Consider the following 24,328-nt stretch of genomic DNA (forward strand, 5'->3'; position numbering starts at 1 on the left):
AAGGCTACCGTCTAGGTTCCTTACTTCGCCACCGCCACGAAATCGGACACTTTATGTCCTTCCTACAGAATCGGGATGCCAGGTGAGCTGTAAAGCACATAGTTTGTATATGAGATGATCGTCCTCTGTTCAGACTTAAGTCCCCCACTCTACCTAAATATGTGCATACAATATATCTACAACATTACACTGTAACTGACCTGCAAATGTGCACCATATTCACATTAAAATGAAATTAAGGCAGTATGAAAATGTACAGAAAGTGTATTGTTTGGAGGATGTATACAATGCCCTGACATTTTTATTAAAAGGTAAGATGGTGGTTCTGAACATGTGTTTCCGCTCAGTATCCATCTGACATGCTGGCTGGATCTGGAGCAGTACAGGAGGACTCCTCACAAAGACAAGGCTGTCAGACAGGAGAAATGGTCTCATATTGCGACCAAATATCTCACCAGGACGTACTTCTTTGGCTCCGACAGCCCGGCCACAACAGAGCAACAGAATGACGTACGTCAGTCGGTCACATGGTTGAAAGAATATGTTAAATTTTATTGGCAAACCCGTTTTTGTGTTGTCACATCTAGATTGATATTGGATTATTCTCAACGTCCTGGGAAAGCATTAGAGACGGTGGCAGAAACGTGGTGCTCATGACATGACAACCCCAAGATGGGATGTGAGCTCCAGCTCAACATTCAGATTTGATAAACAGAGGCCGCTGCGGCTCTCACACAATTCCCCATCTCCCTTCTCGGGCATCCTGCAGATGTCATGCTGACAGCTCTGACAGCAGGGTGTCGGTGGGAAAACGGGGAATGAGAGAACGTGGTTAGGGTTAAAAGGAGTAAGAGAAGAGTGTGGTTTGGATACAGAAAGACAAAAAAAAGACTTGCTCCGGTAACAATGACAGTAGGACGAAATCTCTCCTGACATTTATAGTCTGGGATTTGGTTTCTGGATTCTAGGATTACTGCAGGAGGGCATGCTGTGTAGAGCTAGAGTCAGTAGATGGGACACTGAGCAGTGAGCCTGATTTTTCTCTTTCGGGACACCAGAGATGTTTGCTTTGCAGTATTTATTATACATTCACAGGAAAGAGTGTATTCTATGTGTCATAGGACAGTGGCAGAATGGTTCCCAACCTTTTGTCCGTCTCCGTTTGTTCAATTACAATTGTACTACTAACATTTGAACCATTTGTGCATTACATTTAACTATTTCAAAAGTGTAATACTATAACTACCTGAACCATTCAACTGATACATTCAACACTAGCTACGTCAACTATTTAGCCATTACACTCAGCTAACACCAACCATTCCAACTGTTGATCTCATCTGTTGTTCATCTATTCATTGCTTTTAGCTGACTATTTGAACTGTTTATTTACTTTTAGATATATATTTTAACATTCACCGATTGTTCTGAACATTTTAGCTAATTGCTAGCTCGCTAACTCCTTTTCACAGCTGCAACAGGAAGTGTTCACGTTTTTCCTACCATTTAAATTAGCTGAGCTACTCTAACATTCTTGATTGTGAATATCAAAGTAATGGCTGTTGAAGAACCCTGATTGTTCTTGAAGCACACTGGGTTAAGAGAGAGACATTCAGTATAGCCTGTTTATTGACATGACTTCAACTCTGGTGCATGATCGTTGTCATTTTTCACCCTCATCTCATAAATACCATCAAAATAATGATTGTAACATTAGAGTGAAGATGCCAATTCTAGTGCTTCTAACTCTGCAGGATTGGGTCTGGCTGCCGCTCTCTCACATCTCAGTGTTGCTTCTCGTCTGCGTGAGCGATGTAGAGAGACTGACAGCTTTACTGCTTTGGCCCTTCACTCTTTCAATCACTCAGTCATCCAGTCACAGATTGGCCTCCTTTCATCTACTGACTCCCACTCCAATGGCACGACTGTTTCTCATTTCTGAAGTGTGTGTCTGTGTCCGCGCAATGCTTGGCTTTGTGCGTGCATAATGAGATGAGAGAAAATATAAAAGAGATATAAATAGGGAGACATGGCCAGATTGATGTATGTGGACAGAAAGCATACAGGGGAGATGAAGGGAACAGAGGGATTGTGGGAATGATGAAGAGCACAGCAGGAGTCAGGAAGGAGAGGAGTTTTCAGTCGGGTTTCCCACTGTGGGCACTTCTTTTTTCCTGAGTCTGTCATCATGCTTTTCATGTTGTGAGACATTTAGCATTCATATCAAACACATTAACACGCACACAAGCATCAGCCTCTACTGTATCTTTGACTTTGCTGTGTGTGTGTGTGTGTGTGTGTGTGTGTGCGTGTGCGTGTGCGTGTGCGCGTGCGTGCGTGTGTGTGTGTGTAGATATTGCTTCTGGCAGGTGGACTGGAGCGTCTTAAGCTCGAATGTCCCTCTTACCCAGTCGTTGGGGAGATCCAGGACGTCATCAGGAGTCACATTGAGAAAAGGTGGCTGCCTCTGTTCCTGTCCACAGCTGAGTTCACAGAGCGACTGAAACACCAACCAAAGGTGAAAAGCAGCACAACTCATCAAGAAATAGTGTGATATGATAATATTAGCATAAGGACTGGAAACGGCTAGCCTGGCTCTGTCCATAACAAAATCTGTCTACCGGCAGCTCACTAATTAACTTGTTAAATCTCGTTTGTAATCCGTACAAAAATCAGACAAGTTGTGGTGTTATATGCTGGACTGTTTCTTGGCTCTGAGTGGTTGCCAGGAAACCAGCAGAGACTTTAGGAAGTTACTGGTCCCATCCAAAGAATAGTCCCATTACTTATACTTCAGTTTTAGTATGGATTGCACAAACAAGATATTAAGTTTTGGCCTTGTGTTGCATCAATAATGAATAGCTCTCTGGTAAATGGCTTGTGTCTGTTCCTAATAAAACAATAGATTCCTGTTGTGTTATGGCCTTGAGCGTGGAGAGAGATAAGAGCACATTAGTGGCGCTGCTATGTGAGAAACCACTAAACGCAGTCGCTTTCTCAGGTTGCCTCATCAGGTGGTAATGCATAAACCGCAGATTCCACTGCGCTGCCTCATTACGTTATCGAGTTTACCATGTTTGGTTACACAGATCCTCTCATTAAGTAATCAGATGCAGACATAGTTTAGCATTACATGGAACGGTGGAAAAGACGCTGGGAGACAGTTGACATCAGAGAGGCAAGGATATGTCTAAGAGGCGATTGGATGAATAAGGTCAGAGGAAATAAAGACCGAGGCAAGGTTAAAGGTAAAAGAGGAGAGAGAGCTTTAGTTACAGCCGGTGACGACGAGCAGCAGAGTGCAGAACAGACAGGTTTGAGAAGTGTTCAGTGTCTCTGTTAATCCTGGTTTATTCACTTTCTGACTTTTGAATCGTGTGTTTCTGTGTGTGGTAGCCCCAAGCACCGGACAGACTCTCACAACACGTCTACCGTCGACGCAGAGCGAGGAGAGAAGCCTGGAAGGTAAGGAGGAATCCTCCGGGGAAGCTGGATATTTTCAGTGGAGAGAAATAAGGCATTTCCTGGCCTGAAAGCATGTGTGATTTAGTTCACGACTTGGCTCCGAGCACTGGCTTTGTCAAACACCATTTTGGCCTTGTGGTTAGTTTTCCCAAATTGGATCCAGGATAAATAAGATTAAAGCATCAGCATTACTAACCTTCCTTTAATAGTGTTTGGAGTGTTTTCCATGCAGCTCTGCTGCTGTCCTCTCATTTCATTCTCCACAGCAGAGCACAGATATAAAACATGTACATTTCACATTTCAAGCAGGATGATTACAGGAAGGAGTTTTCCATACATGATTATGACTATTGTCTTTATGATCATTATCTCATCACTGGCAAAGAGCAGCTTTACTGAATAAAGGGGAGTATCATTATCTCAGTTTTCTGTGAGCTAAGACTGTAGCTCATAGGTCACAGATCATCTTTCAGGCTGTTGTTCAGGAGCACACTGTACTATATCCACTGTGCACACAAGGTTTTGTTCTACTGTTAACACACAAGGAGGTCATTATATGTATTTGATCTATCCCTGAGGGAGCAGTGTGCTTTCAAACATAACATTCCTCTGCTGTGTGTCCCTGCAGGCCGAGGGCTTGTGGATGAGTTCCTCCAAAGAGATCCTGCTGTTTCGACGGATCCTTCTCAACCCTGCCACCTGTATACAGTTCCAGCACTTTGTCTCTCTGAAAGGAGACTTCCTGGAAACCGATGTGCTCTTCTGGCTGGAGGTGCAGAGATACAAGGTAAAGGAGGACGATGTGCTGGTGGTTCTCATGCTGTGACTCTTTGGTGCATGCCATTCCATATTAACTATGAAAGGAAATCAAAAAAGCATATAAGGAGTAATTTAAGTCCCCCTCCATTAAAATGTGTTTATTGTTACTTTACAGTTGAGCTTCATTGTGTAGAGTTTGCTCTCACATTCATCCGCTGAAGGGGCAAAGTTTCTCTGTGCTCACCTTCAGTCTTAGTTTAAAACATAATGTGGAAACTTGAAACCTCCTGGTCACAATGGACTTGTCAGTGTAGTACATACATACATTAGACATTACATTAGACATTACATTACATTAGACATTACATTACATTAGTAGGAGACAACTTGAACTTTTGGAATAAAAAGGGGAATTTGCCGCCTTTTCTGTGGTTGTCCAATCAGTGTTGATGGTGAATGTAGTCAATTGAAGCAATGAATTCCTCAGTGTGTGCTATATTGACCGAGTTCTCTGGCTCTCCATGCCTACATATCCCAGCATGCATTGCACGTGAGCTTTTGTTATTTGAAGTGTTTTTTGTGTCTTTAAGGGTGTTAAGATCTGCTGCTCGCTGATGGTATCTTTACGCTTAAGCTCAAGGCCCCTGAAAACTTGGTTTCACGTCTACAAAAAAAGACATGTTCTCTATAACGTATTCATGAGAAAATAGGCAACCAAGTTACCACTCATAACGTCAACCAATCGGCTTCATCAGGACTATGTGAGTGTGATTTGATCAGGTTTGTTTAACAGTGACCTGGAAACATAAGCAAACAAACTCAAACTGTCATTAGATTTTTTTTATTTATTTAAATGTTGCTAAATCCTGATTGGTGCTCAGGGGACTGCAACATCACTTGAACTGACTTCAAACCAGTGAGAGTAGTACAGTGGAAAAACACAAATCTCTCATGTGAATTTACAAAAACAGGAAAACTTTCACGTAATATCCCATTGTGTATAGTAAGAAACAAAATACAGTGATAATCCAAACATTTCAGGAGCATTTGGAACATACAAATATTTCCCACCACACATTTATGTTCTCTCCTCATCCTGTGCAGGACCTCTGTCACTCCCACAGCGATGAGGCCACTGTCCAGCAGAAGGTCTCCACCATCATTAACTGTTTCATCGACTCCTCCATGCCCCCGGCTCTGCAGATAGACATCCCTCCTGAACAGGCCCAGCAGGTTCTGGAGAGACGCCACAAACTGGGTCCTTACATCTTCAGAGAGGCACAGGTAGTGTGTGTGTGTGTGTGTGTGTGTGTGTGTGTGTGTGTGTGTGTGTGTGTGTGTGTGTGTGTGTGTGTGTGTGTGTGTGTGTGTGTGTGTGTGTGTGTGTGTGTGTGTGTGTGTGTGTGTGTGTGTGTGTGTGTGTGTGTGTGTGTGTGTGTGTCTAAGAGTGTGGTTTGTGTTGTATTTCCTTCCAGTATGTAGACTGCATGTGTGTGCCTTTTCTCTCTGTATGTAGATGTCAGTGTTCAGTGCACTGCTGAAGTTCTGGCCCGAGTTTCAAGAGCTGAGCAGCAGTGTCCAAGAGGGGCAACTTCTTCCTCTACTGCAGGAGAAACGGGTCAAACACAGAGCCAGAGTACGGAGACAGCGGAGAAAAGAGGAGGAAGAGGAGGGCGAGGAGGAGAAGAGGAGAGCTCAGGTGAGAAAACGGTCCAAACTGAGGGATAACAACCTTGAATACTACTGCAATAGTGTTGAGAAAAAGAAAGTACTAATTCAGTCTGACCTCTCTTGTTCAGAAAGAGCTGGAGAGGCCGGAGTCCAGTCTTGGAGAGGAGGAGGAAGACGATGTAGAAGAAGGACAAGAGGGAAGAAGTGTAAAAAAACAGTCGAGGGCACAGAGCAGAGAGCTGCTGACTCCCACACAACAGGTAAGGAGCAGTCTGATGTTCCTACAAATGTGTGTACGTATCACGTGAAAGGAACCAAACGATTTCCTTTTTTCCTTTTGTATTCCTCCTCCAATCAGTGCAGTTTACATCCACGTGCGTCCAAAATGTCATCACTTTATCATTTTATCCTATTAGACATTTATGTGCAATTGACATAATTAGTATATGACGTGTTTTGAGAGGTCACAGTGACCTTGGACCACCAAAATGCAGAATCCGACAACTTTTCAGCCTCTTGACTGTTTCAGGACCTTGTAGCCATTTCACATCTCCACTTATTCGGCTTCATTTCACGTCTGAGTCTGAATCTGACTGCGTTTAGCTAACGTTACTAAATCCTGCTGTGTCAGACGTCATGTGACAACCAACTAAATTGTATTTCTAAAATGTTTAAATGTCAAAACACATTTGTGACATTTTGACGTGTATATTATGTGATAAATAACTTTTGAGTGCAATTGTTTGGTCTTTCAGCATAACTCTTGAGTGGGAATTTTGGAATCACTGGCCAGATTGAGCCATTTCTCTAACAATGTTCTTCCCTCAGTTGTCGTGGTCCTACTCCAAGTACTTGGCAGCTCTGAAGAGAGAAGAGGTGCTGCTGAGGAGACAGAGTCAGCTGGGAGCCTCGTTCTCCACGGCCTCAGGTACACCCCCCCTCCATTTGTCTCCCAGGGCTCAGTCAAATCCCCATGTCCAGCACTTTAACTACTCTCTGCTACCAGTCAGACTAAATGAAGGAAATCAAAACACTGAAATGACTTTTAGCCGTTCTCACAGTCGACGCCAACCCCTTCCATCTGTCAGAACTGTCTCATTATGAAGAAGTCTGACCAAAAGAGCAGCTTCAGCTTGTCCATTAGGTGGTAATGTTCTGTACAGGAGTTAGAATACCCCTGCCCAAGGTAGAACAAAACATGACCACGTTTTTTCATAATTTTGATGGTTATGGTCCGAGCAAAAACATTGAATCATTATAAAACTAGAGCCCATAGGCTTGTAAATGTCATAGTACTGTATGTTATAAAACTTTACGGTGTTGAGCAACCTACCAGTTTCTTAAAGGAAGCTGGAGAGAATGTAGCACGCTGAGCTACCACAACATGGCAGAAGTAGTTTATTGCATACTTAACTCTAACATCCATGGACAATCCTGCACCTTACTATCATAGCAATAACATTATAAATAAATCAGAATAATTAAACTCTCTCTGGATCACTTTCTCTCCGTCCTGACCCATCAAGTTAAACACAAGCTGGCGTGGCAACTTCTATATATCGTATGGGGTCTTGTCTTGTCTTTCTGTAAGTTTAACATCTGCAGATGGACTCACTACACATTCAGAATGAGTACAGGTGGTGTCACCTTTTATTCACACAGACAAACAACGGGATTAGAGAGGGGGTAACTGACACATTATCTAGAACTGGTACAAATCAGCATCTTCAGAAGATGACAGAGGGTTTTAGGCCACGGTGATACAGAAGTGCTTCTCTCGGCTACACGTCCATGTATGGTGCTGTTGTACTGTTTCATTTCATGGCACAGCAGAAATGATCGGGCAAATTTAGCTTGTGTGGACTTGATCAATAAAAGAGCTAAGCTACTGAAAACTTCAGTTACCAGATCAACCAATACTGCCCAACAGTGAAAGACATAAAAGTATCAGTATAGTAGGTCATAAATAATACATGGGTTTGCATTTATACAGCGCCTTTCTAATCTTCCGACCACTCGAAGTGCTGTACCCTAAATTGTCACGTACATGTTTCTGTCATTCTCTTCTTGTGTGTTTCCACAGACTGAGTCCAGAGTTTTGTTTCCAAACCAGAACTGAGGATGAACGGCTTTCTTCACCACATCGTCTTCTATTGTATCGATGAACTTCTAACTTAGTTTGACACACTATGATATAACATTTTAGTGATATACTATACAATGCCTTTTTCATTATCTGTTACACAGTGAACAGTGTAACAGATACGATGGTGAACAAAGAGTGAAATAACATTTAGTAACAAATAACAAAGCAGTTACTTGCCACTCAGACATAACTGGCTCTCATGTTTGACTGAAGCCTGCAACCGTGATATGAAACCAAAGTGTTAAGAAGTGACTTCGTGCCGCCCAGCTTTGACACAAACGGATGACGGCGGTGCCTGAACGCCGTTATCGGAGCGCCACGAGTGAAAACTAAGAGCACAGCTGTTACTGATGTCTTGATGAGGTAGAAGTCTGAGGCTGGGTTTACACATGGTGTAAGAATAGTTGCTTGAACCCTGTGTGACAAAGATATGGGAGCCCTGAGAGGAAGTGAGATTTTAAAAAAACAAAAAAACAGATCTATTTTATAAATCTGATCTAAATTGTTTTCCATCCTGTGTTTATGACTTTAGCACAGGTGAGGAATAGGGTCTCTAATACTCATTTTGGCTACACGAGGCTGACGTGCACTGCTACACAATGTGACTCAAAGCATCGGTTTCCTCCAGGTGACTTTACATTTACATAACTTGCTAACAATATATGTACCTTGCCTTTAGAGTGCATGGACAAATTAAAATTCACCTGAAAGAAAACATGAATGCTTTTATTCCTATTTAGATCGTGGGGTAGTGGTGAACGTCAGCCTCTTGTGGCCAACATTGGTATTACAACAAACAAACATTTAAATGGTGAGGTATGGGAATTGTATCTATATAGCACATTCTATAACACAAGGGCAATTCAAAATGCTTAACATAAGCATAAACATGCAAACTAGTGAGAGAAGGCCAGTACTGTCCATTAGTAAAGCTTCAGTGCCGTTAGTCTGCAAGACCAACAACCTGTTATGATCGCATTCCTACGAGAAAACATCTGCTCATTTAAGGTCAATGTAAACAACTGTTACTTTTGTCAAGAAGGTTATCAGCTTGTCTGTACAGGCATTATGTTTCACTTTCATTAACGTTGTCAGATATCTACTCATCTACTCTCCATGTTGATTCCACATTGCGACCTGCAGCTCCTGAACACACCGATGTTCAAAGAACGACTTCCCACCTCGGGACATCTGACACATCTGAGAAGCACGTGAATGCACCATTGTCTGCGCTCTCCGAAGTGGCATTCTGCTTCTCTTATGAACTGCTTCTAAACTGTTCCAGTGTTGTTTTGTGTCCAGCACAGACCTGCAGCTTTTTGAATTCGTGCTTGCTGCCTTTTTCAAAATTGTTTAGTTAGTCTGCTGCTGGCAAACGTCAACTTCTGCTGACTGATGGAGTGCTGTGGGTTTTTTGGCAGGCATTCATTTCTTGTAAAAATCTCCAATGTGATACGATGGACGAAATAAGTTGTGATGTTTCAGGATGTTCAGTTTTATTCCAACATGAACAGCATGCTAAAGCAGCTGTGACTTCTGCAACACAAACAATTTATATCGGACTCAGTTTCTGGCTGTGTCCACTCGTGTATTTCATTCATATTTGCCAGATTCACACTTCATTTCCCTCTTACATTGTACACAGTAAAGGCACAACACTTCATCATTCTTTATGTATTTATTAAAATATTATCCATATACATACATTAAAGGCATCAGACAGAGCTCAGTGGTGCAACAATATAAAAGGCAACAATAACATGTTTGCATCATGAGGGGTTGGCATCCACGTAAGGTTACAAGGAACAGTTTTATTGTCAACAAGTATGTTACATCATCTATAAAACAACATTTTGGTTGACAGCTGGTTTCTCTAGTGTCCATCAACATGTATGTAATATTGCACTTAACATTGGCACGAGACAGTCACTACATGGAGAATGTAAACAGAGAGCTTGTTCTGCAGAGTGAAACATTGCGCAGCGGTTTGATGGAAATGGAACAGATTAGTTGTGTACTGCAACACTGAGGTTTCACACGGACTGAAAGAGCCCCCATTTAAAGTTGGGAGGAAACGCTGTTGATCCGAGGAGGTTTAAGTTGACAACTCTTTGTTGGTTTTAGTGTTTACTATAGTATGTGCTCGGTGAAATGTCTTAACTTACATGTGTTTCTAAGATTCAGACTGATTCTCATTCATGTGATGAGCTTGTTTGTATCTGTAAAAATATATCTTTCAAATGCAAGACTTTTCTCTACATCCCTAAGGCATGAATGACCAGGTGGACTTACTTTAATAAAAAATTAATTCTTATTTTACCTCAACATATCTTTTGCATAAATGTGTAGTTATTCCTTCAGAGTAGAGTGTATTTTTAAGGCTTATTTTGAATCAGATTTTTTTTGTAGCATAAATCCACAGATGTGTGTTCCTGTGTATTAGTGGAATCCGATGCGTAAGGCTTTATTCTTTACCATGGTGAACTTGCTGACAAACACCTTGGCGAAGGCGGGACACACCAGGTAGCGGTAAGACTTGGTCACGGAGGGCGGCGGCTCCGCGAGCGTCACCGGGAGCTGCTGCTGGAGCGAGGCGGCGGAGGGGGAAAGGAACTGAGAGGCCCGCGTCACGTAGTCCACCAGCCGCCGGTACTGCTGCTCTGACAGACGCTCCCGAACGCCGTCACCCTGAGGAGGGAGACAGACTGATCAAATGACTACCAATACATTGGTCCTGATCATTGGTGGTGTCCAATAATGAGCCGCCAACGACACACGATGGAGCGTTTTCTCATGCAAATCAGAAACTACAGCAGCTTATTAATATCAAAGCAGACAGAAAATAATTAGTGAAAATAACTGAACTACTCATGGTTAAGAATCATTTTAGGGTGCAATCCCCGTTCTGAGGTCATGGCCTCTTAAACATTTGTCAGAGGAAACATGTATGTTGTACACTAAGCCAATGTCCAAGAGACTTCCAAACATAAAGTAGAATTGTTCACAAATATTGCTAAATAAGGTTCAGGCGTTTTAGCACACAGACTGCTGTGAAGATGCAATAAGTGTTACAAATAATTTAAATATTATCTTTATTCAGAAAAATACTGTCCCTACTATATAGCATCGCTCCCTTTTAAAAGTTAGATGTGGTACATAATGTTTCAACAATGAGCCTGTATGAACAGTGCATCAATTAAACACTATCGTTCCTCTTTGATTTCCACCATGTGGCCCCTGTGCAGCTCCATTACTCAGAGAGTCTCACCTCTGTGTCGCTGGCTACTGTCTGCTGCTGCAAGGTGAGGGTGAGCTGGCCCTGCTGCCCCGGCTCCTGCTGACACTCCACCTGAGAGGGACAGGAGGTTGGGCGCTCTTACTTCACAGCAACACACAACTAAAAGATCTTTCTTTTTCTTCCTGACTGCTGTCAGTTACCTCTGTGATGGGGAAGGCCTGCTGCTGGGTGTCCTCGCTGAGGCTAACCACGAACAGCACCTCGGAGGTGAGGAGAAGACAGCCGGCGTGCTCCTGGCCCGACCCGCTCACGATGGTCACCTCCAGGGCCATGTGGAGCTCCGGCCGCCCCAGAGACTGGAGCATCTTCCTGTGGAGCAGAGAGCCAGCGAGGACAAGTTATGACACATTACGCTAAATTCCAGCTTCACATAACACGTAAGACTAAGGCTAGGTAGTTTCATGCTTCATCAACACTTGTACTACAAGCCACAATCCCCCACACACACACACAAGACTTCTCCTGCATGGATTATGTGCATACACACACACACACACACACACACACACACAGGCCTCTAGCTATACACTTTCCCCGATCAACACGAGACCACACAAGGTGCCCCGACTCACCTCAACACACACAAACACGCGTCTCTGTACATCCTGTAATTTACATTTCCACACATTCTCTGCAGCGGTTCCTGTTACACACATGTTGGATGGGGGAATATGTGTGAGGCGGGACCTGCAGTCTTCAGTCATGTTTCTCTGACAGCGTGTTTACTTTGGAAGGCAGGTGCTCAAATTGCGGCGCAGATGTGAAAGCAGCCACAAGTAGGGACAGTTTGGTTCTGTTCAGTGTTACTCTGCTCATACGGCTGACCCCTCCAGTGTCTGGGCTACCTGTAGTAGTAACAATAATTGACGGATGCCTGATGGAAACCAGTTTGACTGCAATGCAGCATGAATAAAAAGCACAGGGGAGCATTATCTCAGCGTTCATGTGTTGTTTTTCGTCTTCCTCTAACATTAGCACGACATGCTGCTGACCCCTCGGGTGATGACAACTTAAGTGGAATATCCTAAAGAAATGGCAGTTGACAGTCAACACAGACTGCTATTAGAAGTAAATGTTTGATAGCTATGGAAACCAAACTAAATTGCAGAAAAATCATAAAAAAAATGCCATAAATGCATTTTTTCTGCAGCTCCTGATAACCTTCTGGAGAGACAGGCCTCTTGTAAATTTGTATGATAATATTAAGTGCTGTTGAGCTGAAACACTCATTTCTGATGCAGTGCTCTCGATACCACTGCCATATTTTCTTTTCTTCTTTTTTTACAACACAAGACCCGACAGTAACCTTCTGCTTGGCACAACCTGCAACCTCCAAACCGTTCCTGCACACAAGGGAAGGTGTTCCTCCATCCGATGGCACTGGGAAACATCTCTGGATAGACTCACAGTTAAACAACAAGAATCAGTTCTAGCCGCCGGCTTTGGCAGAGTGCTTATAAAAACCTTTTAACATGACTCGATGAGAACAGGGGAGGGCAGGCTGGCTACCATGTGTGGGATCAAGGTCAAACATTTTTCCAGAGTCTTTTTTTGGGGGGAAAGTGGGTAATGAACCGTCCAAGTTCTTTCTTCTTTTTTTTTTTAAAAACAAGACAAGCAAAAATGATGAGAGGTAAGAGGGAGAAACAGAACAGCCGATCCTGGAGAGACTCCAAGAAAAGCAAAGGCGAGAACACATGTCCCACTTCTAACGAATCGCTGGACAAAAATGAAGGAGGAGCCTGCGGAGAGGACGAACGGCTCGGGACGGCCAGGGGTTTCATACCAGACATATTTAAGGTGGCTGTTTGGGGCCTGAGAGGACTTCTCCTCTGTAGGCAGGTACAGTTGTTTAGGGAGCTGCCACAGGCCGGCTCCATGAAGGATCCCTGTCAGAAGAGACAAAGACAAACAAAGACAGTCAACATCATCAGTTATGCTCAACATGCTGTTCATTGCATTATTCTCCGAGGGCGTGCAAACAAAATGTACTGAGAAGAAGCAAGAAGACGACGAGTGTAACCTGCAAAACGCCATAAACCAAACTCCACTATGCTGCAGAGGAAATGTAATGAACTGTTCACTCATATCTCACATTCATGGCCTACTTTATTGCCTTTGGACCTGCAGAGAAAGAACTCAAGTATTAAATGTATTACAAAGAAACAAAAGTTGAATATCCTGTGAACAATTTGATTTGGCTGCAAAATATTTACTGAAATGTAGATTTCTTTAAAACGAATAAGAGATGTAAATCGTGCTTTACGGCGAGCATAAACTAAGCTCAACTAAGTTTAGTCTCCTGTGTTTGACAGTGTTGAGGGTCATGCACGAGGCCGACTGGCACCATTCTCACTTAAATCCCTACAACAAGCTGATAGACTGGACATTGGATGTGTGTGTCTGCATTCATCCAAACACATGATTGGCTCTGTGGGCACACGTCACAGCGAGTTCATAACCCACGAGCGTGTGGTCAAGTGTTCCTTCGTCCCACTCTAGCAGCAGCAGCAGCGAAGTCATCGAATGGTTAAAATCGAGCCATAAAGAACACAATGAGAGCCATTAATGATGCAGTGCAGTGGTCCTCTGCAATGCTGCTCTGAGTGAATGAGAGTGTGTGTGTGTGTAGTTTCATAATGACACGGTTGTTCTGCAGATATTACCAGCCGATGTGTTTCAGGTGGATCAGAGCTCTTACACAGCGCTGGTAGTTTATGACCTGTTAGCAACAACACACCCCACCTCCATCTACCGCCAATAAAACTCAAGCTAACTCCAAAGACTTCTACAAGTGTTTGTGCATGTACGATTAGGCTTATATATATGCGTGTGTGTGTGTGTGTGTGTCTTTCAGCCGTTCTCTAAACGTTCCTGTGCTACTGAAGTCATGTCCTAGTAAACACCTCTGGCTCGAGCCAAGAGCACAGAAGGGGAAAACTTGTCCTGACATTTTCCTGACGCACAATTTCGAATTCACATGTGTGTTCATTCGAATATTGTTGCTCAGGGCTTGTGTCCACATCTGGCAGAAAATCGGTGGCAGGAGGCACAACAATATCACCACCGTTGTATGACAGACTGGCATCGCTCCTGTGCTTTGTTTTATCTATTTGGGCTACTATATATTTGTTTTATTCACCGTAAGCATCGATGGACACGGACAAAACAAGCTTCTGCTCCCTTTACTACAGTGACCTCACCAGCGCTTTTCTGAAAAAAGAGATTGTCAACTGAAAGCGCTCGGAGCCGCTGCACAAAAAAACGCTGGGTGCAGCGCTTTTTCTGTAGGCGGCCTAGAAAAAGGCGCCAAGTGGACACAGGTGTGTGTGTGTTTCTTGGAAAGTAAGAGGTATTAAATAGATTTAAAACCTTGCTGCATGACCAAATCTCTCTTTACACTTCGGTTGACTGCTGTGTGAGTGTGATAACACTGCGCTTGTGTAACAGTACGTGTCTCTACAGGACAATATATAAATGCATTTGAAATGATTTAGGTTAAATTGTAAACCACAGGAAAAGGAACAAGAGTCACTATAATAGACAGAACTAATCAAGCTTTAATGACCAATCACTTCATCCACTGAAATAGAAAACAACCTGAAACACAGCATCTGAAACAGACCTACACAGGAGAAGAAAAACATGAATTCATTATTCAACAGGCTGTTATCTTTGACCATCCTGAACTCACCGTATCCGGTCTGGGACACCAGTTCAGCTGCTCCTCCGATGGGCTTGGTGAAAACCCCCACAATGCCTTTCCCCACTCCAGAGATGACCCCTTTGGCCTTGCTCCCAGCGGAGCTCTGCAGCTCCCAGTTCCTCTGGAAGTTCTGCATGGGTTGGTCCACGATGCCCGCTATTGCGCCTGAAAGAACAAAGGAAAAGTCAGTGTTCTTTATTAGCGTGCTTTGTTCAATAAAAACTAAATAAGAGACGTACAGTTACAAAATACACAAAAGACACAGAGGGATTTCATTTTAACAAGACATGGGAAACAAACTTATTCCATAGCGTCATAAATGGGACTCACACAGGAATTCAGACACAGAAAATATCTGACCCTTCATTTTATGTATGACACATCGACAGGGCACATCAGGAATTATAATCCACTGTAACCCAGAGAGATGTGCGCAGCTGTTTGGTTTCAGTGACAATATGCTCTGTATGTCTTGAGACTTGACTTTTACTCATAGATATATATGGTTTCATTGCCCTCTGGGTGTTTTGAGTCCCTGCTGTGCTGTCTCCACTGCTCCGTCTCATAGCTCTCTGTCATTGTGCGCACCAGTGTGTGTGTGTGTGTGTGTGTGTGTGTGTGTGTGTGTGTGTGTGCGCGCCTGATGCCAATGGAAAGCAGGTGAAATGCGTGTGCATGTTTCAAATGACCTGATGTTAAGGGGATCATACATTGAGCTCAATGAAAATAAAAATAAAAATTCTCTCTGCATACCTAACAAGCTAATGCCGAGTCGTGACAGCCCCTGCCTCAGTCCGTCCCCGAGGCTCTCCGGGAGCTGGCGTCTCCACTCCTCCTGCCTGGTGTAGTGCTCTTCATCCAGAGACAGGCGGTCCATGTTCCTGGCCAGACTCGTCGCTAAGTTGGTGATGGAGGTCAGTGTGCCTGAACACAAAACAAATGATGTTCAAGCTCAATGCTCAACCAAAACGGTTCATTTCAAATGTGTAAATGGTAAATGGATTGTACTTGTATGCCCTTTTCTAGTCTTTCGACCACTGTAGTAACACTGCATGTCATCATTCACCCATTCATACACTGAGGGCACAGCATTAGGGAGCAATTTGGGGTTAAGCATCTTGCCCAAGGACACATCAACATGGACTAGCGGAGTCGGGGATTGAACCGCCGATCTTCTGATTGAGGGACGACCCGCTCTAACTTCTGGGCCACAGTCGCCCACAAAATAGAAACAGTGTTCATCAGGCAACGTACAGTATGTGTTGTATCAGCCTAAAGTAAGCTATTCCACAAAACAAATGTAAACATTCTGAACAGCTGTTACCTTTTGAGATATGCTTGACGAAGGAGGTGGTTCCTCTGGACACCCCGCTGACGAAGGCTCCAGGCCCACGCGTCAGACCTTCGTATGGCAGCCGGAAGAAGTCGGACACGCCGTTGCCGATACTCCGCACCAGGCTGGCAGGACTGCCCAGGATATCCAAAGATCCCACCACCCAACCTGTGAACACAGCGACGACCACAGCACAGTTGTTCAATAACACTTCATAATAAGTGAATGTATGAATGAAATAAGTGTGATATTATCCACGATGTTGTTGTATTACTCTGTGTTTACATGAATGATGCTCAAACATAGTGAACTGTGATGGACAATGTTTCGCCGGTGTTGAATTTCTCATGTTAATATGTCGGCCATATCATCTGGCCAGAGAATAGTTCTTTTGCTGCTGTTTACATTCCTCCTGATGCAAGTTCCAACAATGCATCACAGGAATGCATCCCTGTTTGTGTCAGGTTTTTCTCGTGTGGGGCTACAACTGCATTTTGTTGCATAATGACGATAAATGATCCTTGAATCCTTGAATGAGTCTATTCAGCCTTTTTTCTCTTCTCTCTCTCTCAGTTTAGCTTTTCAAGAAAAACTTGGACTGGAAGCAAATATTTAAAGAAATAAACTTTAACTGTATTATTTTTGGAGGTAGCCGCAATGGTGTGATACCACAGAATTTACAGAATTTACATACCGTAAAACACAACCGTAATTCTTTATACTGCTAAAATGGGTTTTGTATTTAACAGAAACACATCTGGAACACCTGCTTTTAGGAGGAACACTCCACATACAAGCCCCTTGAGTAAACGTTCACCCTCCTCTACTCGTTTGGATTGGCTCTCCCAATTTAAACGCTTCGCAGAATTATTTGCACAATGTTTTTACATCTTGATTATACGTATGTCCAGCATTGTTTCACATACACTCATGCACAAAGACTCACACACTCCTGCATGAAATCATGCATGTGCCACAGTTAGATTTACAACCTCCTACTATCTCACCTCATCTCTCTCATTCAACCATAGCGTCCCCTTTAGAAGGCACGGCTCACTGATATTTATGCGCTGACAATTGCATCTCAAAAATCAAATAGACGTTTCTCGAGACGCCGACCCCGCTCTGCTCTTATTCTCCGTCAATTTGCACTTGAGTGATGGGCCCTAATGGTTGGAAACCGACTCCGGCGCGGCCTAGTGGTCGTTTCTGCCTCTCATGGTCTCCCAGTTGTAGTTTTGGTAAAGCATAAAGTCCTGACAGGAGCTGATGTTTACAGGGCTGAGTCATGCTTTCAAATGCACATACATGTACAGTGCAAGTGTGTATACGTAGGTAGTGCACGCCTTTTAGTACGTCCAGAAGGAGTATGTGCGTCGTTTTACGCCGGTGGGTGTATGTGCGATCACCATACCGTACATCCTAATACTAATCAGTCCCAGAATGCCAAGCTTCCCGTCGGTGTCCGACCCCCCCCTCACTCTGCGTGTTGACTCAGGAAGCGGTGAGGTGACGTGCTGAAATACGAGCAGAAACGAGGGCTCTAACGAGAGACAGCGGGGAGGAAGTGTTGGTCCAGAACAGTGATTTCTGATGTGGAAACGACGGGCTTAAATCAGAACATGTGTGGAGGCTTTGACTAGACATGAGGACAACGCAGGAGAGAGGTACGGAGCCACTTTTTAAGGGCCAGATAAGTCGGACGTGTTCAGCCTACGCAACCATGAGTCATCAGTCAAAGCTTAGGATGAAACGGTAAATTACGACAAGGAGAGAATCTAAATCTTTTTCGAGCCCCCAGTGATTCAGATGTTGCTCCCTGGAGCTCTACATCACTTTCTGTCACAAAGCGACGGGAGCTCTTGGGTGCAATCATTTTAACTCCAGACTTTGTAAGAATAAATTGCGGAATTTCTCACTCATCCTTCCGTCCGTATTTTGCCTATACTGAGTGCATACTGATCCATACATTTTGAGTGTGAGCCTTTTTGAGACAGATAGTAAATCAGTGTCCCTGCAGTGTGAATAGAAATCAGTCTAGTGTCCATACAGGAAACACAAGCTGGCTTGAAGGACCCCTTGCTGTATGGTGTGACGGATGTGGCAGCAGGGGAACATATAAGAGAGATGGAAGAGAGAAGTTGTGCGACCCTATCCGTCCAACACTACCCACCAGCTCTGAAGAGGGCCCCGGCAGCATAGTGCATGGCCAGAGCGTGGACCAGCTGTCTGGCCGTGGTGCACAGCGGCCCTCTCTCAAACAGGGAGAAGAAGAGAGGGGTGTGGTCCGAAGCGATGTACAGCTTCAGGGAGGCGTGGATGCTGACCAACAGGTTGACTGGATGGATGGTCAGCCTCTGCAGCCGCACAGGGTGGACCAGTGCCTGCACCGACTGGAGCACCTGGAAGAAATTTACTAGTTTTACAATTTTTTTAATACTTAAAAAAAAACTTTTAATTTTCAATAGATCAGGACATTCCCTGTTTTAAGATCTCAAAAAACTAAAAATAATAAATAATTTCTAGTTTTAGTATTGACATAAGAGAGTAATCACAAGTAATACTGATGATTAAAACATATTGTGACACACAGACTAAAGTTTATTTACTGGATTAGGTAATAATGGATCAATTATTATAGAATAATCATGAGAAATCTTTTTCTGCCATGCACCAAAAGGATGTGACGCAGTATCATCTATTCCTGTACAAATACGTATTATTTAAGGATGAGATGATGTGAAGATGACTACAAGAAGGTACCGTAAGAGTACCAAACACAAATATATATAAAATGACCTATTATATAGAGTAACTATTTTCATAACTAATCAAATACTGCTGCTAAATGAGCAGCCCTCCCTCGTTGGCATGTTGATAACAATAATGAAGTTCACTTCTGCATGTCTGGTCCGAGCTGAATGCACCTCTGTAGTAATAATGTAATGAGAACAGAGTGAGGAAACCATAAAACCATAAAACCATTATGTTATGAGTAGTGCACCTGTTCAGGGAGGATGGGGACCAATCCAGACTCTCTGCTCCTCCTCTGGGTCCCCGCTGTGGCTGAGGCCATGGCGCTGTCAGGGATGTAGGTGTGGAACAGGGTCTTAATGTAGTAAACAAAGGTGTCTTCAAGGTAGACTCTGGCAGGTTGAAGCTGAAAGGTGATCTGAGGAGAACACACACGAGGCTGTGATGAAGACTTGGACACACCCGTCTCTTTAAGAGATTTAGTCCTTTTTGACATGAGCACTCAGGTCTCCCTTGCAAATAGAGATCTACTTAACCAAATAAAGGTTCAAATAATATTATTCACCCTCTACTGTGACAAAGAAAAACAGAATTACGAAGACAGAAGAATGAATCCAACCTCCTCCGCAGTGCATCTGTCCCCGGCCAGCGTCATCCTCAGCTGCAGGAAACAAGAGCGTTTGAACTCCTCCAGGGCTTCGGGGGAGTCCGTGGGGTTGGCGTCGCTGCTCCACGGACCGCCTGGCTCAGCTCCCACTCTCTGATCCTGGCACAGAAGCACGGGGAAGTGGAAACTGGCCCGGTTGTACAGCTGGTTGTCTACCTGCAGACTGGAGCAGTGGACCTCGATCAGAGAGGCGTCAGGCATTAGGGCGGAGACGGATGCCGCACCCAAGTCAGGGTCGGCCACCAGCTCTGGGGGCGGCGCCGGGGCCAGCGTGAGGAGCAGCTTGGTCAACGTGAGTCTGAGCAGCTCCACGGATCCAGAAGGGTTGGTGATGTCATCGCTCAGCACCACACTGGCTTCGCTGAGGAGGACTCTGGAGGACAGCTTAAAAGACCTGAAACAAAACAGAAGTCATTCATGTGAAAGAAGAAGAAAGAAGAAGAAAGAAGAAACCATTTTTATTGTCATATACATATACACGAAATTTGACCTCTGCATTTGACCCATCCCTGTATATAGGGAGCAGTGGGCTGCCAATGACAGGCGCCCGGGGAGCCGGGGGTTCAGTGTCTTGCTCAGGGACCCTACGACACGCGGCACGTCCCAGTCGAGGATCGAACAATTGACCCAGCGGTTACCAGACAACCCTCTTAACCCAGTGAGCCACGATCGCCCCCAAAAGTATTATATAGGGGAAGAAATATGAATGGTTTTCATTCATGCATGTCTAGCAATCGCCCTTTATTACAGTCTATGAGAAAGGAAACGGCTCCATCTCCGACTTAAGTCTTAAGACTTAAGTCTTAAGTAGGCGTGTTATGATTCGGATGATTTGCCGAAGGACCAAACTCATTAATGTTGCGCTGATTATGTTGTGAATTTCCTACCACCAGAACAAAGATCATTGTCTGACGTTATTTGTTTACATTTACCCCATGTGTGATTATATCAATTTCCCGTTCTGTCAAAATGAAAAGGCAGCTATGTGTTGATGTAATGGAATAAAGCTGTAATGCCATGTTCTACTGTACTTATTCCCTTTATGACAACACTAGAGGCTTTTATTGCCCTCGTGTGGTGCAAAATGATGCCCGTCTCTGCAAGTAACAACTGCTGCATGAAAACATGGCTGTTAAAGATAATTATAAAGCAAATTGAGTGAGCGCAGTAAAAGGCACTCGCGTGGATACCTTGAGGTTAGGAAGAACAACACGCGCAGATGATTTCTTACGGTTTAAATATGCAGGGAGAATAAAACAATAACAATAAAAAAATTTAAAAAACACTGGCTGTGCACGTGTACCTGCTGTGCTGGTTGATGACAGCGTCCACGCTGCTCTCTGGTGCCAGACACAGAACCAGGGTGCCTCTCTGGTACACCACGTCTATGTAGAGACAGCCAAAGCCTGGCAGGAACACCACCTGAGCAACAGCAGAACACAGATCTGTCGTGAGACGGATCAACACATTTGGATGGAGTTGCTTATTTCCCCCTCTAAATAAACTCTGAGGAGGTAACTTTACCCATTCACATGTTCACAGCTCGGTGCTCTTTACACTGTATGTGTCTCACTTTTAACCTCCACCGCTCCAGGTTCAGAGCGAAGAGCCCCATCATGTGAAGAAAGGAAGTAGAGCGCTGCCACAATGCTTCGCCAAGCAGTCATAACAAGTCCGACCTTTGACCTCCCGACCCCTCCCACGGAGGTCAGACCCAGACCTCACAGTAACCAGAGATACACAGCCTCAACCTCAACCCCAACCTGCAGCTGGCTAGACACAACACCAAACATCACACGCACTGCTCCTTTACATCTCGCTAACCCCGCACTACTACACTGACACAACCAAAAACACAGGCTGGCTAGCCAGTGGGCGCGCACGCACACACACACTTAGCCAAAACATATTATGGTATGCATGAACACACTAATACTGTATAAACACCTACATACTTCACACACCAACTGCTTTGCCCAAAAACAATGGGGGAAATGTGTACACATTTTATATACATTTCTCTACAAGTTATTTGTCAAGGAGTGTTGCCAAGTATAACACACATTTCCTTTTTTGAAAGAGGGCAGTGTTGAAATGGGGGGGGTATGACAAGCAACAAAGTCTGGAATCGAACTTGGGATGTTCCAGTTATACTAAATATGAGGTTCAGCATATTGTCACATAGAGTGACAGAAAACTACCATATATAAAGCTACTTTTGGGCCTTATGAGTTCAAGGGATTACGTCCTGTCATCATGTATCTGGCTGTTATAAATTAGCTACTTAAAAACATCAACTATAAGCCTGTGATTGGGCTAATCTAGCCTGACAAACTCTGCCTCCACCTATCAGTGGGAGCTGTGACAACAAAGGGTTCAGAGTAACTCTTTAATGTACATCAGTAAACATTAAGGAAGTCAGATCTCATAATACAATCTCTGTATTTCAGTGCAGATGAAATCCTGCCATCTTTTCACCTCCACCCAGCCTACACGCATGCTTTTACCTGAGTGCCGGGGCAGTTGACGTCTATGGGGTCGGTCCAGGCGGTGGAGCCGTGGTCCGAGGTGGTTTTCAGCAGCAGTGCGGGCAGCGTGTCTTTCTGCCTGCACTCTGGGAAACTGGAAAAGTGGTGGTAGAGCTCATGGTGCAGGGAGCAATTGGCAGGCAAAGGACAGCAGTGAACCTCAGTCCTCGGAGTTTCTATTTGAAGATATGAGGGAATAGTAGTAAAACAGCATACTAGTAGTAGTAGTAGTAGTAGTAGTAGTAGTAGTACAAGAGGAGAGGTACGGAGAATAGAGGAGACCAGTCCAGACCAGTCCGGGCATTTCCTTGCTTACCTTTGACAGTTTCCTTCAGCAGCAGTGGGATAGGACACTTGTTGTGGATCAGCATCCGAGGACAGGGGTCCTTGTTCAGGATGATGTATGTCACCCCAAAGTGCTCCTGATATGTCAGTACTATGCCTCTGCAAAACAAAGAACAAAAGCAAGCCCATAAATAAACTGTCCACAGACAGCTCATGTCCCAGCCCCTCGTAACCGCACATTGATGAGAGCCCACCGACATGTCAGACGTCACATTACCACTACGTCCATTTGCAAATCTCTGAGGTACATCCATGGGCAGAGCCCTAACCGAAGCCAGGCGGCGACACACTGTCACTCTGTGTGTTTCTATTGATGTATGTGTGATGCATCACTTACACACAGTAAATGAGAGCCAAGCTGGCCAGTCACTCCAGAGCACAAGTGTGAAGAAAAATACAAAATGCTCATTGGCCTATGTATCGTACATAGCCTGTGTTTTTGGTAGTTGGCTGGTGAAATAGCTTTTTATTTGGGCTAAAGTTAAGACAAAATAAGAAAAGAAAGAGAGAAAGATAGAAAGTAAGACAAAGAAGAGAAAGACATGAGAAGGACTGAGACGAGCAGAGAGACTGACAGTGGAAATGTTGAGGGCATTTCTCCCTTTGCTTCATCTGCAGTATTTAACAAGCTGTGACCGGCAACCGGCTTTGTGTCCTGTGCCAGCCCGGGGTTCGGTGCCCTGCTCTAAATGGACTGTCACAGCCAGCACACCACGAATGCTCCACTTCACCCACCTGCTGCTCAGGCCACCCCCGGAGTCCGGTTCCCCAGGAACAGAGAAACTCTGCCTGGGGAAGTCCGGTCGGACGGGAATGGGGAGGCTCCACGCCGCAGATCCAGATCCCGCTCTTCCATCATGCACGGGAAAAAGGCTGAAGAGCATGTGTTTGAGCGGCAGAGGGAACGCCACCGTTCCCTGGACACTGGTTTGGAGGAGGTCCCAGCATGGCAGGGAGCAGGGTTTAGCCAGGGAGGATTCCTCAGAGGGAGCCAGGCTGAACAGTGCTGTCTCTGGTATCTCACAGGCCTGAGGAGAGGACATGATATAAACATGATAAAAAAAGGGAAGAAGAAAAGAGGAGATGAAAGGAAAATAAAGGAACAGAAAGGAGGAGAGGAAAAGAAAAAAGGAGTGGAAGAGTATATGAGGGGAGGAGGAGCGAGAAAAAAGAAAGAAAAGGAGAGGAGAGGATATAAAAGGGAGGAGAGGGAAAATAAAAGGAAAATAAGGAGATGATGAAGGAAAAACATAAAAGCAAAGAAAGACAAGACACAAAAATGAACGGAAGTGATGAAAGCAAATGAGAACGAAGGAGGATAAGTGGACAATGGTTGCGTCAGAAAGGGATATGAGATGGGACATGAAGAAAAGAAAAGTAGAGAGCAAAGGAGATGCGAGTGACTACAACAAAAGACGCATCGTAAAACCTCATTGTTATTGTTCCCTCTTCTCTCTCCCACTGAGCTTAGTGCTAAATTGGTAGCAGAGGAGCCCTGCTGTGCTGCTTTAGCAGCCAGCGAGCAGCGAGTAGCTGAGGACTACAGGGATTAGGCACTAAGCATGATGAATAGAGCGACTAGAAAGACATTCCTCGCCTTGTTTGTGGTCTGTGTTATTGTTTAGCCCATCGCCCGCTATTTAGCTTTTTTAAAGC

The 24,328-nt window shown here is 44.3% G+C and overlaps 2 protein-coding genes across 4 annotated transcripts in view; one reads left to right on the forward strand and one right to left on the reverse strand.

Moving 5' to 3' along the window:
* The window catches only part of rgs22 (regulator of G protein signaling 22), a gene marked incomplete at its 5' end in the record, with an annotated part of 10,603 nt that extends 2,620 nt beyond the window's left edge, over nt 1-7,983 (forward strand). Inside the window, 10 exons of the mRNA XM_076105362.1 lie at nt 1-82; nt 348-510; nt 2,354-2,518; nt 3,397-3,465; nt 4,094-4,252; nt 5,329-5,508; nt 5,741-5,923; nt 6,024-6,155; nt 6,724-6,823; nt 7,979-7,983. The exon at nt 1-82 is cut by the window's left edge and continues 103 nt beyond it. Coding sequence (XP_075961477.1) covers nt 1-82; nt 348-510; nt 2,354-2,518; nt 3,397-3,465; nt 4,094-4,252; nt 5,329-5,508; nt 5,741-5,923; nt 6,024-6,155; nt 6,724-6,823; nt 7,979-7,983 — 1,238 coding nt within the window. The remainder of the gene's footprint in view (nt 83-347; nt 511-2,353; nt 2,519-3,396; nt 3,466-4,093; nt 4,253-5,328; nt 5,509-5,740; nt 5,924-6,023; nt 6,156-6,723; nt 6,824-7,978) is intronic.
* Nucleotides 7,984-9,704: 1,721 nt separating this feature from the next.
* The window catches only part of vps13b (vacuolar protein sorting 13 homolog B), a 336,932-nt gene continuing 322,308 nt past the window's right edge, over nt 9,705-24,328 (reverse strand). For all 3 annotated transcript variants that reach the window (XM_076105383.1, XM_076105381.1, XM_076105384.1), the window contains 14 exons: nt 23,408-23,700; nt 22,644-22,771; nt 22,307-22,503; nt 21,103-21,221; nt 19,752-20,193; nt 19,383-19,550; nt 18,552-18,780; nt 16,370-16,546; nt 15,799-15,969; nt 15,034-15,210; nt 13,126-13,228; nt 11,480-11,648; nt 11,310-11,390; nt 9,705-10,729 (listed from right to left, as the gene is read on the reverse strand). In XM_076105383.1, the coding sequence (XP_075961498.1) occupies nt 10,481-10,729; nt 11,310-11,390; nt 11,480-11,648; nt 13,126-13,228; nt 15,034-15,210; nt 15,799-15,969; nt 16,370-16,546; nt 18,552-18,780; nt 19,383-19,550; nt 19,752-20,193; nt 21,103-21,221; nt 22,307-22,503; nt 22,644-22,771; nt 23,408-23,700 (2,703 nt within the window). In that variant the 3' untranslated portion in view covers nt 9,705-10,480. The remainder of the gene's footprint in view (nt 10,730-11,309; nt 11,391-11,479; nt 11,649-13,125; nt 13,229-15,033; nt 15,211-15,798; nt 15,970-16,369; nt 16,547-18,551; nt 18,781-19,382; nt 19,551-19,751; nt 20,194-21,102; nt 21,222-22,306; nt 22,504-22,643; nt 22,772-23,407; nt 23,701-24,328) is intronic.

This window comes from Anarhichas minor, unplaced genomic scaffold, assembly GCF_050575085.1.
Source record: "Anarhichas minor isolate MPS153535 unplaced genomic scaffold, ASM5057508v1 ptg000032l, whole genome shotgun sequence".
Lineage (NCBI taxonomy): Eukaryota > Metazoa > Chordata > Actinopteri > Perciformes > Anarhichadidae > Anarhichas > Anarhichas minor.